Here is a 17191-nt window from a genome sequence, read left to right on the forward strand (position 1 = left end):
TGCTTGTTGAGTTTGAAATTCCGCATTATTTGATCACTTACAACACCTCCTAGCTTAGCTCTCTTTCTGTCCTTCCGTTCGTGTCACTCTTCCTTCTGTTTCTTCTCCTTGGGTCCCAGACTCTCATGCATATGTAGAATTTGTTCAAGTTTCACTGATACCAGGGGCGAGCATTATGTCTTTCGGAGTTTTATCAACCTTTGTCCCATCCAATGATATCCTGCCATTCTTGCATTTTTTTTCGGCGCTAGGTCCCTTCTCATATCTATTTCTTTCTCCATTCTCTGGTCTGTTTTGTGTTCCCTGTTTTCTTTTTCCGGCTGCTAGACCTTGATGAGCGTTCATCCTGCACGTGTTTTCAGCATTGGAAGGCCAACAACCGGGCAACTCCAAGCTTACTTTGGATCTATAACCCTTCAATGACATGCGAGATCCATATCGAGACCTCCAACACACATACACCATGTGAAACCATGAATAGTACATGGGTGGGTGCACCATCCAGTTCAGCCGGTTATCATGCGTTGATGGTCTGGATACCTGACTAGCATGGTTCTCGTACAGCGATCTCATCATATAGATTAATACTTTGCTGATCAAGTGGCATTGGTTCAGTAACAAAGGGCAGGAGCACTACTCAAACTGTGAGGTCTTCCAGAACAAGCAAAGTATTGTGACACGTTAGGACACCATGATCAAGGAAAACTGGAGTAATGTGCGACTTTCACGATGATTAAACAATTTCATTTGGTATTAGCAGAACGCTTCAGTATTCATAAAACAAGGTTTCATCAAGATCATGATTAGGCCCTCTCCTTAATCGATGTCGACTGGGCTCTTTGCCAGTGCTTCGGGCTTTTGAAAGAGTCGGGCAGAGAAGAGATCTTTGCAGATCTGAAACTCACGTATATGGCCAGACGCTCGATGGGTAAGTTGGCTTAACACCGAAATCGAGGAGTTCACAGTAATCTGCTCATTTTCGGGTGTGCAAATGACAACGTTGTTGCCTTTGACTGGCAGTCGGACCTTTCGCGGTCCTTTTGCAATTGCTTTGCGTTGTACGTTTCAATTTATCATCCGAATGAGATATCGAGTTTGTCTTCGGATTGGTTCATGCGGGCTCGATACGTGTCTCAGCTAGGACCATCCTGGACCCAGAACCGATCACTGACATCGAGAATGGAAGGGAAGTCTATTGTGTCCATGCTCGGACGGACTCCTACCTCCATCACGTCCCGAGAGACAGCCTTGATCTGTCGCATGATCGACTGGGAGATGGCCCAGGTGCGGCCCAATGATTTAAACACGCCAATGGTGAGACCGATGCGGTCCCGGCTCGGGTCTGGCATCTGACCTGCCTTGACGGAGCACGCGGCTAATTGCACGATGGAGCTCAGGGTCAGCGCACAAATGAAGAAGGGGGTGTGTCGTTCCACCGGCAGGCGAAGCGCAGCCAAGGTAGATAGGCCACTGGCTGCCTTGACTGCTTTCATTGCGTGGGCCTGATGAGAGAAAGCCGGGACACTGATCGGTCCGTGGTGGCCACAGATCACCTGTGAGGCGACCGCAGGAGACGACAAAAGGTCGGATCGGGGGAAGTTCAGATAGATGGAGGCTCCGTTCACGATCATCGTCGCCTGGAACATTATCTCATCTACCGACCCGTCGGGTCGCATCAACTCGGACTTGGACTCGGGGAGATGGTGGAACCAGCTAGCGATTCGCGCGTCGATTGCCTCCACTTGATCCTGCTGCCCCTCCACCATGTCCTGGGTCGCGACCACACGAGCGAGGATGCGAACCGCTTCGATCCGGTATGCGTACGAGGAGAAATCGCGCTCGTCGTCTGCAAACACTCGCGCATCGAATTGGGTGATCGTCACTGGAGTTGGCGGAGCTAGTCCGTCCTGGTAGATGCGCTCCTCACACGGGAGGGGCACCTCAAATGGCACCAGATTGGTGCGATACACCTGCTGAAGACCCAGTGCGGTCAATAGGCCCTCAATCACAAAGAGCTCCCACCAGGTCCGCCGCAGGGACTCGGCGCGGATGGGATCCCCGTGACTGGCGGTCTCGGCGAAGGAGGCTTGGTTGAGGCCCAGCTCGAGCGACATGTCGATCGCAGTATTGAGACAGTCACGGGCCTCGTCGCGCTCGTTTCGCGAGTGGAGCACAATCGCCAGTAGAAGCATCGACTGCACTTTCTCGACCGACGAGAATTGCTCGCGCACGTGCGTGACCACGGTGGAGCGATAGGTGTCCGGCGAGGCCGCGGGCGTGAAGTGCGCCGCGATGAACTTCATCACTTGCTCCAGATAGGTGGGGCATGGGGCGGCCCGTGACAAGAAACGCAAGGGGGGCAAGATAGGGTGGGCAGAGTGGAAGTAGGTGTAATAGATATCGAGGAGGTAGCCGTCGCCGCAGAAGGATGAAGACGATTCTGGCGTCATTGGCCCGGTGACCGGACGAGCGGAGGCCGTCGTTGAGATGGGGGAATTCATCGCCCCGAACAAGGGCATCCCGTTGGGCGACGAGCTGCTGGAGTTGGATGACGATTGAGGCACAGCGACCGGCGCATATGAATAACTACCATACCCCGACCAGTCGACGGGCAGATCAACCACGCCTGGAACGGGATCCGTGAAAAGCTGGTCGGGGGTGTGAGGTTCGGCGCGACGCTTTTTCGACGGGCCCTTGTAGCCTCGGCGCGATTTGGTGTATTGGCATTCGGATCCGGTCAGCTGGCAGCGACCACAGACTGGCGTCTTGCCGTCGCATTTGAGATGTTTATGGCGACAGAGGAGACAGGCCAGCAGCGATGGGCCGGCGGGCTTCGCGGATCCTGGGACCATCATTTGGGTCTGCGGGTCGTTCATGATGCCGATCAATTGTACACATGGGGGGAAGGGGATCAAAGAAGAGGAGAGAGAGCGCACCGGTCAAAGAGGATGAATGATGAGGAAAAGTAGAGGGGGAGAGAGTCGAGCAGAGGGGGAGAGAGAGAGAAGCGCGTCAGTAATGTCAATGAGGATGATTATTCAGATGGAAGGCGAATGATGGCACCAGCGCGAGACGCGATGGGAGGGGGGGTATGGAAGAGCAGGGGAGGGGAGGGGGGGGGGGGGGGGGGGGGGGGGGAAAGGATGGAAGAGAGATTGAGGCCAAAGCCGGGTGCAAATCCCGTTGTGAGGAGAGACGGGGATGATCGGGTGGATGGGGATTAGGTAGTCAAAGATCGAGAGAGAAAAAGGTTGGAGGAGAGGGGAAAGCTGAGTTGGAAGAGACGAGAAAAGGGCCTGGAGCTTCTGCGAAGGTGGAAAAGTGGATTGACAGTGACACTCCCGTGGTACTACGTTCCGTACGTCTACTGGTCTGCAACTAGTGACTACTGACTACGACTAAAGTACAGTAAAGTACCTACTATTTAGGTAAGTCAGTACAAGGGTAGTAGTAAGTTGGTACGTACCTTAGTATTAAGTTCAAGTACGAGGAAGTACCTAAGGAGTAGTAAGGTAGACTGATGACTCAAGACTGCACTCTGCGAGTCTGACACTGTAGTACTGCTGCTGCCACTCTTGTTAGTACTGTGGAGTGTGGACTGTACACTGTACACTTACAGTAGCTTTCTCCCTTGACATTTCCTCATCTACAAAGCCGGGTAATCCGAATCAGCCGAGACGTTTTGTGCGAGTACCGTGCATGCTGCAGAGTGCAGAGTACAGACTGCCAGACACGGGTACGCTTCCTTGGACGATCCTGACTTGGCTCTTTCAGCGGTTACTAAAGGTACCTTTGTTGCCTTGGTCGGGGTATAGATCTCAAGTCGCAATTGCTCTGGCGATTAGCTAACTTGACCCTGTCAATTATGTAAAGCCAGTATCTTCTCTGCACTCTTCGGTTTCCCCAAATCTCGACAAAGCAAGGATATGGAGTACGGCTGTCCCGGGGCCATCACAAGACAACGTTTTCCTGCAGGGGGAGAGCGAGCGACGGGACCTTTTACTTCAGACAAGATTATTTCTACAGTACTACTACTAATTTACTACTACTACTACTACTACTACTACTACTACTACTACTACTACTACTACTAATAATAATTTACTACTCATCTACTACTAATCTACTACTCATCTACTACTAATCTACTACTGTATATACTGTGTACAGTGAGTACAGGCTGGCAGTGGACTCAGAGACTGAAGACTCAGTACCAGTTACGAAGTTAGCAGGGATACCCCCACTAGTGACGTTTGGACACAGGTACTTGTCTTATATATGAATCCCCCATATTAATACCATGTATTTCCACTGAGCAGTACATAACAGTCCACTCCATACTGAAATGACACGTTCCCTCCACCACCAGAGCTCCACCAGAGTGGTTTCCCTTTCTCGGCCGTGATTCCATTTGAAGCATCCGTATACCTCACTCGACCACTTTGACCATCTCTCCATCCTCCTCATCACCCCCACGCCATTCTCCGCAATTGATTGTGCCCGTGAGCCTACACACCCAAATCGGGTCCCTTCTCCCTCCTGTCAAGCCTGAGAGCGGTCACGTCCTCCCAAGTCCTTATCGCCCTCGTCCAGCGCCAGCCCGATCAAAAGGACAATCTGCCCGTCACACCGCACGCCGAGTGACCATAGCTCTCTCTCTCTCTCCCCCGACACACAAAGTCTTCTGGTCTTACTCAACATCGGCACTCCGTATCCACGCTCCTCATCTACACTCTGCTCGGAGAAAAAATTCCATCCCCCGATTCACAATGATCTCTGACGGCGACCTCTACCGACTGGCCATCTTCCTAGGCTCCTGTGCCATGATGATGATTGTCCTGTATCACTTCCTGGACGTCAATGCCCGTGACGAGAACGAGCAATTGGAGAATCCTTCTGGAAAGTCGGCACGCGCAACCCTCAAGACTACTGCAACCACACCATCAGAGGCTGCTCCGCTGTCGACAGCAACCACGGGGACAACAACGTCGTCGTCATGAGAAAGGCACACCTAGGAGCACAATGAAGGGGGCAAGCACGGGCGCGGTCATCAGTGTACAACAAACTTGAGAAAAAAAAGGTCAGGACTGGGCAGACACATGAGCTTCGACGTGTGATGAGCTTTCAACTGGTGGTTGCGTGAGGCGCTTCGGATGAAGTGTTACATGTACACTATGGGAGCATCATTTACATGTCATGGGACATAGCGTCAAGTAGAGTGCTACGTACGACATGCTACGTCCTTAATATGCTATACAATCAACATCTGATTGCGTCCATCTTTTTTGTCCTTTTGATTTCGAAATGCGTCATTCAAAACTGTGCCATTATTTTTGCTCGTGAAAAAAAGATCAAGTAGAGTTTGTGACTGCGAAGCTCATGCGGACTCACGCTTTGAAGTCTTCACATGGAATCCAAAGACATACGCCCTTATCATAAGTCTGTCATCATCATAATGACCATCTGTCCGTCACGCTACTGCCTCTTGAGTTCTCACTCAGATGACCACACTCACATCGGATAGCGTGTAAGCTGTCTCCCCGTGGCGACTGGCCCGTAACCGTGGCGGCGTGGATAAAGGCCGATCACTTAAATCTGCCTGTGGACCTGCTTGTTCCTTCCATTGTCGACCACCTTCCTCCATCAGTCGAGCTCTTTGCTTGCTGGTCTGCGTGCCATGAATACGGCTGAAGATTTTGACCGAATCCCGGTCAGCAGGCAGCGTCATCGTGTCCTGGCGGCCTTGGAAAGTCGGTTGAAGAGCATCATAGGTCTCCACCTCTGTTTCAAATCCATCAGACATTGTGTGCACATCAAATGGCATTTCTTTCCTTGTTTGAACCGGAAAAATGGAAATCAAAAAGAACAGCAACTGGAAAGAAAACACCAAAAGTTGCCAAAGCACCACTTCACGTAACGATACGAGATGCAAGCAGATCAAATTTCTCACCGTTTATAGGCACCGAGGGCCCATCGCCCTGTTTCCAGGCCATGGGTGTAATGTGCTTCCCATCCACGTGTTCCCACATATCCGCGGCAGCTCGCGGGGTCTTGTCTGCGCAGTTCTCCCATGCACAGACAATGTGTCGAGGGATGTGAACCCCCAACATATGTGTCTGAATGGCTTGCAGATTGTGGAGCTTAGCCTCACATCCGGTCCACTGGCACGGGAAAACCTGATACTGAGGAGTCAGGCGATTATCGATAGCCACTTCAATCTTCCTATCACTCTTTGGAGGTCGACCAGGTCCTCTTTTAGGGGGAGCCATGGCTTGGGGAGAGGTCGGAATGATAACCAACGGCTCCGGAAGCTCCTTGGGAAGGGATGGCTGCCGAGCGATGGTGCCTCTGGGAGGTTGTGGCCCACGCGAGGCAGATTGTGATGGCGTGCGGGGAGGGGCAGCTTGTTGCGAGGCTGATTGTCCTTTCGATTTTGGTTTTGCGGCAGCTGCTGGAGTATATGACCGAGGTACTGGTGCAGAAGCTCCCTGCTCTTGATCACGAGGGGGGTTGGAGGCGGATGCGAGGCAGGGTCTGGAGACTTGGGGGCTGGTGAGGTGACTGGGAGAAATGGAAGGGAATAAGGGTGTGGTTGTGCAGTGGGGCGAAGGGGAGAGTAATATGACGAGGGTTTGAATGGCAATGCACCAAATACGTTCAAATTGACTGCCGTGGGCGGTGCTGGAACTGGGTTGTTTGGGTATTTGGATGTAGTTGAATGCAAGGTGGTGGACGAGGCAGTTGGGGGATGTAAAGAGCTGGATTTATGGGGGCTCTTGACTGTGTTTACGCCCTGATGTGACTCTCTTCTCGTGGGGTGAGCTGCACTTAACTTCAGTGAGGGGGGGACAGTAGGCGTGGAAGGTTTTCCCTTCGATGTTGCAGCACTCGGGGCCGGAATGTGGTGAACGATATCCGCGCTTCCGTTTGCTTCAGATTTATCGGTGCGGGCGACAACAGAACGTGGATTAGAAGTATTGAAAACGGGGCGATTGTCCGCGGGACTCGTCAGCGGGGCAGTGGGTAAGTCACGTGCCGACCCAGGGACGTGTTGCCGTTGTTCTATCAGCCCTGAACCGGTCGGGTTGGAGCTTGGATGAATCTGTTGTGGGGTAGCATCCAGTGGTCTTTCTGTGCTTGTGGCGCTCACCATCGAGGCCGCTTTGTATGCAGCGTCCACAATCTGGATCACCGAAGGTGGATAATCAACATGCGGATCAACCAGATCCCATCGGAATGTTGTCAAATCCGAGTTGCCGTCAACGGCCTTGAACCTGCGACGTAGGGGTTCGAGGTGATGATTCAATGACTTTTCTTGGGGATGCCTGCCTGCGGCAATAAGTATATCGCGGGCAATGGTCTTTGGATCATAGGCGTCCTTGACGAGTACATCTGTGACGTTCATAGGCTCGACGATGTCGAGCCGATTGAGAAGGTGTTTTCGATTGGGAAGATCTTTGAAGCGTTGATGGTTTGGCCGGGCTGGGATCTGTGGCCTTGTCATATTCTGCGAGCTATAGGGCGAAGAGTAAGCTTCCCCAGCTACTGGGAGCTCGCTGGAAATTGATGAGGCTGGCTGAGCGAGACCAGGGGAGGCAAGAGGACCCAGGTGGCGTGAGCCATCGTTCAGTTTGCGAGACTTGGCAGCTGGTAGCTGGAGAGAGTGTGTATGGCGCTGCTGGGCAGGCTCGGATGTCGGCAATTCTGCGGCTCGGGCTAATGCTTGCGGGCGGATCTGGGCGGCAGATGCGGGCAATGGTCGCGCAATTGGCTGTGAATCTCGGCTCTCATGAGACTGTGCTAGAGCCAGCGATGCAGGGTTGGGCGTGGACGGTACACTATGATACACGGGCAGTGAGCCAGACTGCGGAGGTCTTGAAGTTGTGGCCAGTCGTTGGCCTGGAGCCACGAGCTCGGTGCGTGGATGAGCCTGGCTGTGATTTGCTTGAGAAGGCAAAAGTGCACCTGAAGTCGCTCGCTCGTTTTGGCTGGGAGGTAAGGCTTCTGCAGTGTTGGATTGCGAGTGGATAGCTAGCCTTGAACCGGGTCTTTCCATGCCAGGAGCGGAGTACTTGCGAGGTCGGCCTCGTCGTGGCCCTCTCGTCAAGTCAACGTGAGCAGGGAAAGGAGAGTTTGTTCTTTCCGTGGCAGGAACGGGGGCAGCCATAATGGGTCGCGTATTGGATGCTAGAGGTACAGGCGGGTTGCTGGACGTCGTCATAGAGGGCGAAAAGTTGCCCGGCAGCCCGGGGTTGGCAGACGTGCTGGCGGATTTTCGTAGATCAATTCGAGAAGGTTCCTCAGCAACCTGACCCGATGAAGCCGAGGGAGTTATAGACTGAGTTCTAGTAGATGAGGTCTGAGCATGATGGTTGTCAATTGACAGGCTCCGATTCATCACCGCAGGGGCTTTGGGTAAGGCAGCAGCCCTCGAAGCCGGTGCCATCGCCGAGACATCGGCTGTATTTGTTGCCGTAGGCGCAGACGGATCAGACATCCTGTCAGGTTTTTGCTGGGGGACAATTGACGATTGATCACGAGGTGGCTGTGCAGGTGCCACGTTCGAAGTAGAGAGTTTTCTCCCCGTTGGTGTGCCAGAACGGGAATGTGCTTCGATCATTTGATGTCCATCAAAGCCACGCGCCTGAGGAGCTGCAATTGGCTTTGACACGGAGGGGACAGTATCTGGCCTCTCTGATGATAACGAGATGTTTTGAGAGAGTCTACCAGCAGCAGTACCGGATAGACCAGCAATTTGATTAAGCCTCTGTTTGCATTCCTTGATCATGTGGGGTTTCATGTAGGGCCGAATGGCCTGTGGGATTTTAGGGGATATTGGATGTGAAGGCGACGGTTTTGCCCCTATCGGGGGTTGGGATACTGCCGGGGAGGGTTGAGACGCCGCTATCGGTGCAGACACTGGTTTAATTGAATAGGGCGTACTGGATTCCGAAGAGTGATTTTGGTGTAGAACAGGTCTTTGTAGAGATGCACGATGGGAATCAGCACTAATTTGATGACCGTGTCCCATGTCTTGGTTTGCATCCTTAGGGCGAGAGGTTGCGGAAGACAACGATGGCTTTCTTGCACTCGTCGCGCCGTTCTTGGTTGATGAGGTTTTTCGGGGCGTGTGAGATTGAGGTCCAAGGGTACTACGCGACGAAGAAGTATAAGGATCAATTCGTGGCGAGCTCGTATTGTAAAGCTCTTTATCTTCGAGGACGGAGCCTCGTCTAGAGCTGTCAAGCTCGCCAGACGCCTGCGGCGGCTGGTCGGGCACTCGAGCCGATGATCGAGATTGCGGAACTGGCGTTCTTATCGGTTGATGCATCAAGCCTGGGTCCATCTGTGACGTCGATGCTTCTGAAGAAAGCTGAAGCGGTGAACTTGCCATCACAGGACTATTCTGATACGTATAACGACTTTCGTGCTTGGCATTTGCTTGGAGCAGAGGCGACCTATCTGGCGAACGAGATTGCGCTGCGACTTGATTAGATACAGATGGAGCATCGGAGGAAGCGAGCGCCGGCCTCGAGGCTGCTCGCTGATGAGGTACAGGTAAGTGTTTCATTGGCGCTCGATGGTCGGGACGCCTTATAGGATTGGGCAACCAGTAGTTCACGGAGGGACTGATATCTGAAGGTCTCACGTATTGCTGCTGATCTGGACCCCGGTACTGATCTTGCGGCGAGGAGATGCGCTCGAGGCTCCGTTGATGTAGTCGAGGTTGCCGAGTCTCTTGCTGGCGTTGACCCTGAGCAGAGTGATATTGTTGGAGTGGCATATGCTGGTTGAGAGGTGGAGGAGCGACTTGCGAAGATTGCGGTTGTGTTTGCTGAGGCTGTTCGTACTGTCGGATCTGTTGCTGTTGGGGTGGTGGTGCTGCTGGTGGTGGCTGTAGCCGTGCTTGTTGTTTCGGCTCAGGCTGTTGTGAACCATGCTGTTGCGGAGCCTGTGCTTGCGCAGCCTGTTGTTGAGATATATATTGGTGTGAGATCTGCAGTTGTGTGTTTTGCGAAGGCTCCCGCGACAATGCATGGTGCGCTTGATAATGCTGCGGGGTGTGCTGAGGCACCGGCGCGACCTCTCCATGGGCGCTGCCCTCTGCATACTGCGTTCCTCGGCCATTGATTATGGGTTGAGACTGATGGGACTGTCGATGCAGTTGGCGTGGGTGCTGCAGATTTGTAAGGCCTTGCTCCTGGTAGAGTCGATGCGTACCATTCGACGGCGGCTGATCCTGTGCCAGATTTCGCTGCGGCTGCGGCTGTGGCTGCTGCTGATGCTGCAACGGCTGGTGAGAAGATGGATGGTGTAATTGAGACTCGAATAAGGTTTGATCCATGCCCTGAGAGTACGAAATTGAGCTCGAAGGTCTTTGTAGCCCCTGTGCAAGTTCAGCATGCGGTGTTCTGGAGCTTGGATAACGCGCAAATGCGGCATTGGCAGTCTGGTCCATTCGTGCGGCATCAGCGTACACGAGATGCGGACTTTGCACTCGATTTTCACCGGAACTACCATTTTCTCGGATCTCATTAACTGGAGTCTCATCTCTCCAGCCCGGGAAAATGGTCTGCAGCCAGTCGTAGTCGCTTTGACTGTTGGACATCCTGAATAGTCGGGTTCGGCGGCTAAGACACCACAGCCGGTGGCGGAGAAGAGGGCGGAGATTCGCAGGGGCAGGACAGGCTGAATTCTGGACGCATGACGAGCGAGGGATCAGAAGAGTAAATAGACGCAGCACAGAGCTGTCGCAAGCTTTCCCAGCACTGGACTTTGAGTCAAGTCCGTTTGATCTGCATTGCAATGCCAGAATATGGTATTCGTACCCTCGACCTTAAGGTTGGTGACCCACGCGCTATCGCGTCCATATGCAGTGGGTCTCACGAATAAGCTGGCCAATTGTTGAAGCAGAGTCACGTGGCAAAAAGATATTATCCTTGACAGATTTTCCTTTCCTTTTCCCAGCTCTCACCATCGTCCACACAGTCAGAGAAAGTCATGCCAAGGCTCAATGATTGTCTCGGCCTCTGACCTCGACCATGATTAATAATTTGATCCGACGTTTTTGGAGACATGATGAATCTCGCCATGACGCGACTTGACCCCTTCCCCTTCCCCCTATATTACCGCCTAATTATCTCCTCGTCAATCCCGTTTTGCGGACTAAATGGTTGAAGAGGTAAACGAGTGGCGCAGAGCAGATACAGGATCAGATTCACTGGTCTCAGACCAGTTGATCCTGTCTCGCTTGCAGACTGGCACTGATGCTTACGGGCAAGGACGATGTTAGTTTGATAGTGAGGCACATACTCAGTAATGCTAGAAAAAAAAACCTTGTCTTGGAACCTTTTGATTCATTCATGCCCTTTTCGTAGCTCATTAACGCGCTAAGAAAATGGCGAATACCACATGGGCATCACTTTCAGTCAGATGCAAGCTAGTCTCTTTGTCCATGCACAACGATGGTGTTCATTCGTCACACCAGTAGATCTTTCAAGCTGGTATTCGTTCGACCAGCTTGGCTGAGACGCGATGATTGAGAACTTCGGGGCCTCAACCCTGAAAATTCTCAGATCAATTTCTTATTTGAATATGTACATTTGGACTTATGGTCCTGTGGAGGTTGCCCTCATGCTGTGGACCATTGTTCCCCAGGCATTCCCCCCCCAGGTCCAGTCCGTAGAAAATGATGTCTAGTAAGATATCTGGAAGTAGAGACGGACGGTTTATTGCAAGCGCTAAGGCGGATTGGCGATGAGAAGGGTAAGCTACTAGGTACCGAGACCCGTTGGGTACTTGTATATCAGATTCAGCACCCACTAATACTATTAGCAGGCCAAGAAAAAAAAAGAAAATGTGGGGATATATACATGCTTGTGAATGGAATGCAAAGGTTGAGGTAATTGAAAATCAGTTGCTGAACCTATTGTAAACTACCTGCACACCTCTCCATCACAGCCAGGGATGGAAAGGTTGTAGGTAGGGCATGGGACAATGGAATAAGCGGGAGTCATCAGGGGACCCTTGGAGTGGACAGAAGGAAAACGATGCGCAGGAATTATACAGTGGCAAGCTTGCAGAGAATACACTTGGCTTCAGGCATGGAGATATCCATCACCTGTGAGCTCAAACTTAGTGGCTGACACACTTCGACCAGCCTGGCAGACCACACCCAATACCAACGAACAGGTAGAGCAGGAAGACCACAACAAAGCCGAGCAGCACCATCAACTTGACGTTCTTCCACCACATACGCCGTCGTAAGCCGCGGCTGCGAATTCGGAAATCATGTGCACTGCCACCTAGACGATCAGTCTTGTCGACCAACAGATCGATGCGCTCTCCTCGCTCAAGGACCCGCTCAATGTTTTCCGTCATGATGTCGCGAACGCTGTCAATTTCCCGACGAGCTGAGGCGAGTGAGTCTGCAGGCGGTGAGGTATTGTAGGTGTTGAGAAGAGCACGAAGCTCGGAGTTGAAAGCGGCGCAGCCGTATGCGGGAAGGGCGGAGAAGTCGGTGCTGGATGGAGGGTAAGAACTCAAGAACTTCCGTTTCATTTCCAGTAGGTAGGCGAAGGGCACCCGTCGGCCTTGTTCGGTAGACGCAACCACTACAAAACTCAGCGGGGCAGATGAGTTTGGCTCAGCTTGGCCATTTTGATCATCTGCTGCACGACTGGAAGGTGAGTCGGCAATGTAGTGGACAAAGAGTCTTTCGTGGGTGTAGGTCAATTTTTGAGGCTTGTCATGTGAGATTTTCGGGAGGATGATTGAGGCAAGAGATGAAGCGGCTGTTGAAGAGCTTCCAGGGGAGGAGTGCTCAGCCAAAATTGTCGTGCGATGCGCAATGCACGAGCTACCATCAGTCATACGTCAATTAGCTTTGAATGATCGTGGATTGATTCTGTTCGCAGTCGAGTGCACAGTCCAGTGAAAACCTACTAGAGAAGAGAGCTTGGAGATTTCGAAGATGATGCCATCGTGAAGTCTTTAAAGCACGGTCGTGTGAGTCGTGGTTGATGTATTACAAGCCACCTCAATATTGACGGGTGTCGGAGGTATCGATGAGGGGATGACGGAAGCCTCGAGCACTTGCGGAGTTAGGCAAATCCACCTCTGCCGGGCAGTGGATCACGCTCACATGAGTGCCTCAGGCATAGACTCCGTATTGCAATCAAGACATCGCGACGCCTTTAACCTTAAACCTTTGCCCCGCTCGCAACAGGGACCAGGACCAGGCAGGCCGATAGGTACTATGTAATATGCATGACCTGGAACGTGGTAGCTTGACAGTCTGGCTAGTGTTCAAGCGAGGATGAGAATACCTCAATCTTGCAAGAGACCCACTTTGACATGTCGAAATTGAATGCTTGGCATCAGTGGTAGTCTACTAAACTCAGTATGTCCCCTCGATCAGGGTGGCAATCTATTTAGAAGTGGGGAAACCCGACTTAAGTGAGTACAGACATGGTCCTATTTAGGTACTGGATAAAAGAGTCGTCTCTCTTGTGAGTTTTCTAAATAATGGTACTAGATATTAGGATCTATGAGGTTAGATATTACAAAAGCCCGTGACGGGCCGCCGATCATAGCCTAAGCCCGGCCTACGGGCTGGATTTTAGGCCTGAGCGCGTCTTCGTAAGGCCTGAGCCCGGCCACAGTGTCTTCTTGCCTTGCTGCCTTCTGGCTGAATCCGCCTTCTCTCCAGCATGAGTTGCGCGCACGAATTGAATGTTGTCTTTCCCACAAACGTATTCATGACTTGCGATGTGAGTCCCGCGGAGGAGCTGATCCTCATCTTTATAGCAAAGAGTCACGTGCGGGCCCAAAGGATCTTTCTGGTGTATGCCATTGATACTGGTCGTATCATGAACCTCGGACCTGCAGATTGTGAGGCATCAGCTACCATGTGGTAAGGGAAACAAGAACGCCATCTAAGTATCGAGGCGTGAATCCAGATTTTGCACACACCTAATAAGGACGGCCTTTGGGTAAAGCTTTCTGTCTCTTGCTGTCTGATACGCTAAAGCCACAAGTTGGCGCAGTCGGCCTTGATCTTTTGGGATCATGCCCTTGTAAAAATAATAATTCACAATATTGACCGTCGATATGTCTACTTGAGTGGTATCGAGCTTTCTTGCTATGAAGGCAATGTTTTCAGCGTTGACGTCAAGAGGAGCGATTGTAGGATACAACTGAGTTGCATTTCTTCCTAGGCTCTGTCTGCCCTTATAGCTTTGCTGGTGGAATTGCCACGGTTTGTCTCCTGCCACCATATCGCTACCTGCAATCGCCAAGCCTCTGCATGGGCAACAGCACCAAGAGCGCGTAAATTCGGTCGAATATCGACTTCGACATCTAAGTCACAACCAGATAGGCTTGTCCAGGCTATCTCCTGGAGGACACACGGCATGCATAATGTGCACCAGCGAGGGCTAGCCTCTCCCAGGTGAAGGACGGTTCGTGGATCCGCTTATTCCAGCTTGATGTGGCCCGGTCATTGGCTGCGCAACTCGTCCTTGTTGTGAATTATGTACATGCCCAAGGTATTGTCCACGGAGACTTGCATCTAGGCAATATTCTCCTCAAAGTTCCGCCCACTTTTGATCAGATTATTCGAATCAATCTTAAAAATAGAAGAACATGACTATCTAAAAGCCCTATAGGTATATCTATCCTTTTTATTCTAAACAAGGATAGCGGTCTATTGGGGCTAGGTAAAGTCCTAGGTTTATCATCGAGAATTATGTAGGCACTGACCCTCGAGTAATTATATAAGAAGTATGGAGCCCCGGAGCTTGACCCAGTGGTTTAGCTAAATGGTAATCCGCTTCCTCCTGGTGTCCTATCCCACAGCGTTGCATCTATATGGCTGGGGCAAGCAAGTGAGAAAATCACACTTACAGAAGCCAGAATCTTGCTTTCAGATTTTGGTAAAGCTTTTTTATACTTAAATAAACAGAAATACGAATCTCGTACCCCCCTATTATCCGTCCGCCCGAGGCTCGGTTTAAATCAGATAAGCCTTTGTCTTTCTCATCGGATATCTGGACTCTCGCCTACACTATATGTTCTATCGTCGCTTAGCAGCCATTATTCGAAGGTTTTCTCGCAACCCAGGACGATATCACCTATAAGTAAGTCGATACTCTTAGCGTTCTGCCACCTGAGTAGTAGAGGAAGTGGGAGGCTCGACGATATAGTTTTTCTGAGGATAGCATGCCAATGAACCTTAACCCTTTCCGATCTTGGGATGATCGATTTGAGGATAGTATGCAACAGCCTAGGCGAGATAATGGGATGCCGTTATTTGACGCAAGGGATAGGGACGCTATCTTCGATATGCTACGGCCGATGCTCTCATTTAGACCCGAGAGTCGTCCAACTACCCAGCAGATCCTCGAGTCAGAATGGATGGTAAAATGGGCTTTACCTGAATATAGCAAGATCAACAATGATATGTAGTTACTTAAGGGTCGAACTGTAAGCGTTATTTTAATCGAGTCATGGGGGAGTTTATCGAAGAATGTGATTTTTTGACGGTCTGTAGGTAGGGTCAGTCTTCGGGAAGTATAGAAACAAAAGCCTCCTCGTCCAGATATAGCCGTACTGATGATGTTGAAATCCTGCACCCTCCTACGGATCGCACACGTTGCACCACCACAACGACATCTTTCATCCAGTCCTGTGGACAAGCCTAGCTTCATATTGGAGAGAGGTTCCTGCAAGAACACTGATGCCAGCACCGCGTAGATATATCTGACCAAGCTGGAGGCCGTCCCTTATTGAATTCTTGTTTCGGAGATTAGTTGTTTGGTAGCCGGAGCTGAGATTAGGCATTAAACGATCTGACCCCGCCGCTGGGTGATACTTCTTGTAGACACCACCCTTATTTCAGTTTCGGGAAGTTTTCACCAATCTGGCATCATGTGTCCACATGAGTGCAAAACTGGAACCCGAGAAAGGGAAGAAGAACCTTTTGGTTTGCGTAGATAAGGCTCGCGAAACGAAAGTGCGGTTATTATTGGAGAAACTGGGATACGCCAACATACCGGTAAAAACGTTGTTCTGAGTTGAAAGTGCTCTGGTTTCTAAACGGGATCTAGGGTCATCTAGCTTCGCTAAAAAGAGTATGCGGGAAGACCTCGATTGATAAGCCTGATGACGATCGATGCCTATTGTTTTCCCCCCTATCGATTGGATTAGGACCTGAAAGCATAGGTTCTGGAAATATGCAGGTCACAGGCGAAGCCCTTAAGCCTGGTACTTATATTCAACTTATGGAGACTTTGGAGCTAGAGGCGCAATTAGATTGTCTTATTGTCCTTTTACCCTAGGTTGATGTGAAAGGACGTGATGGTTACTTAGATTCCTATTCTTTGTACATTTTTTGCCTTTGCACTGCAAGCGTCGAGCAATCATATAATGCATAAGCCATGTTTTACTTCGCATTACTTCGTGTTTCAGCTCCTCCCTTATGGAGAAAATGCGCAAGATCACTTTTGTAGACCTCACCAGGTGGAATACGGCCTAGCTTCAGTGTAATGAAGATAAGGTCAGGGGTGACTGAGGAGGAATATTCAATTCAGGAACCACACAGTCGGTTCGGTTCGAGCAGGTGTCAATCCGTGCAATTGACTGGGAAGTCGGATTTGCTCTGGACCACGAATCGCTCGTCGCAAGGACCGCTCCCTGTGCCGCTGGCTCGCCGAGCTGGGATTCGAATATGTGCTGAACCACACGTCGCTCGTCCCAGGGTTGTTATCGTCTGCTTGTGGCATAGGCTCGCCGAGCTGAGAGTTCGAGTATGTGCTGAACCATGCATTGTTCGTCTCAGGGTCATCATTATCTCTCTGTGCCGCTAGCTCACCAAGCTGCACCTCTCTCGGTCATTACCAGGTATGAGCCTGGTCCGTTAACTCCCTTTAATGAGTAATTATGAATCATGATCTCGATTAATCTACACCTTAGACTGGGCGATCCCCGCCTGGAGGTGTTGATCTTTCACAAACAACCTCGCATTAGCACTACATACTACCTAACACCTGCAACGGGCTACAAGAACACACCTACCCTGCCTGAGTTCTGGTGATTCTAGCGTGATAGTATGGAACAGCCCTGATTCCTGGTGGACCCCAAAAGTGACACAAGCCCTTTCGTTTCGTCAATTCAGGAGTGCGGGTTGTTA

General features: G+C 51.1%; 7 protein-coding genes across 7 annotated transcripts; 4 read left to right on the top strand and 3 right to left on the bottom strand.

Annotated features, from left to right (window-relative positions):
* Nucleotides 1–1133: 1133 nt before the first annotated feature.
* N7539_003400 (Zn(II)2Cys6 transcription factor) lies at nucleotides 1134–2876 on the bottom strand (the record flags this gene model as incomplete). The annotated part of the gene is made up of 1 exon (XM_056933002.1): nucleotides 1134–2876. One exon carries the CDS (start codon nucleotides 2874–2876, stop codon nucleotides 1134–1136), a length of 1743 nt encoding a protein of 580 aa, XP_056790543.1.
* Nucleotides 2877–3699: 823 nt separating this feature from the next.
* N7539_003401 (uncharacterized protein) lies at nucleotides 3700–4094 on the top strand (the record flags this gene model as incomplete). The annotated part of the gene is made up of 2 exons (XM_056933003.1): nucleotides 3700–3736; nucleotides 3874–4094. The coding sequence occupies 2 exons, from the start codon at nucleotides 3700–3702 to the stop codon at nucleotides 4092–4094; spliced, it is 258 nt and encodes an 85-aa protein (XP_056790544.1).
* Nucleotides 4095–4769: 675 nt separating this feature from the next.
* On the top strand, nucleotides 4770–5000 carry N7539_003402 (dolichyl-diphosphooligosaccharide--protein glycosyltransferase subunit 4; the record flags this gene model as incomplete). The annotated part of the gene is made up of 1 exon (XM_056933004.1): nucleotides 4770–5000. The coding sequence occupies one exon, from the start codon at nucleotides 4770–4772 to the stop codon at nucleotides 4998–5000; it is 231 nt and encodes a 76-aa protein (XP_056790545.1).
* Nucleotides 5001–5497: 497 nt separating this feature from the next.
* On the bottom strand, nucleotides 5498–10609 carry N7539_003403 (putative C2H2 finger domain protein; the record flags this gene model as incomplete). The annotated part of the gene is made up of 3 exons (XM_056933005.1): nucleotides 5498–5781; nucleotides 5951–6329; nucleotides 6368–10609. 3 exons carry the CDS (start codon nucleotides 10607–10609, stop codon nucleotides 5498–5500), a joined length of 4905 nt encoding a protein of 1634 aa, XP_056790546.1.
* Nucleotides 10610–12135: 1526 nt separating this feature from the next.
* On the bottom strand, nucleotides 12136–12873 carry N7539_003404 (uncharacterized protein; the record flags this gene model as incomplete). The annotated part of the gene is made up of 1 exon (XM_056933006.1): nucleotides 12136–12873. One exon carries the CDS (start codon nucleotides 12871–12873, stop codon nucleotides 12136–12138), a length of 738 nt encoding a protein of 245 aa, XP_056790547.1.
* Nucleotides 12874–14437: 1564 nt separating this feature from the next.
* On the top strand, nucleotides 14438–15468 carry N7539_003405 (uncharacterized protein; the record flags this gene model as incomplete). The annotated part of the gene is made up of 3 exons (XM_056933007.1): nucleotides 14438–14536; nucleotides 14819–15106; nucleotides 15181–15468. Coding segments are annotated over 3 exons (675 nt in total), but the record flags the coding sequence as incomplete, so codon positions are not given.
* A 433-nt stretch (nucleotides 15469–15901) lies between these two features.
* On the top strand, nucleotides 15902–16340 carry N7539_003406 (uncharacterized protein; the record flags this gene model as incomplete). The annotated part of the gene is made up of 2 exons (XM_056933008.1): nucleotides 15902–16057; nucleotides 16110–16340. Coding segments are annotated over 2 exons (387 nt in total), but the record flags the coding sequence as incomplete, so codon positions are not given.
* Nucleotides 16341–17191: the final 851 nt, after the last annotated feature.

The sequence above is a fragment of the Penicillium diatomitis genome, assembly GCF_028827545.1.
Source record: "Penicillium diatomitis strain IBT 30728 chromosome Unknown utg000004l_segment0_segment0, whole genome shotgun sequence".
Classification (NCBI taxonomy): domain Eukaryota; kingdom Fungi; phylum Ascomycota; class Eurotiomycetes; order Eurotiales; family Aspergillaceae; genus Penicillium; species Penicillium diatomitis.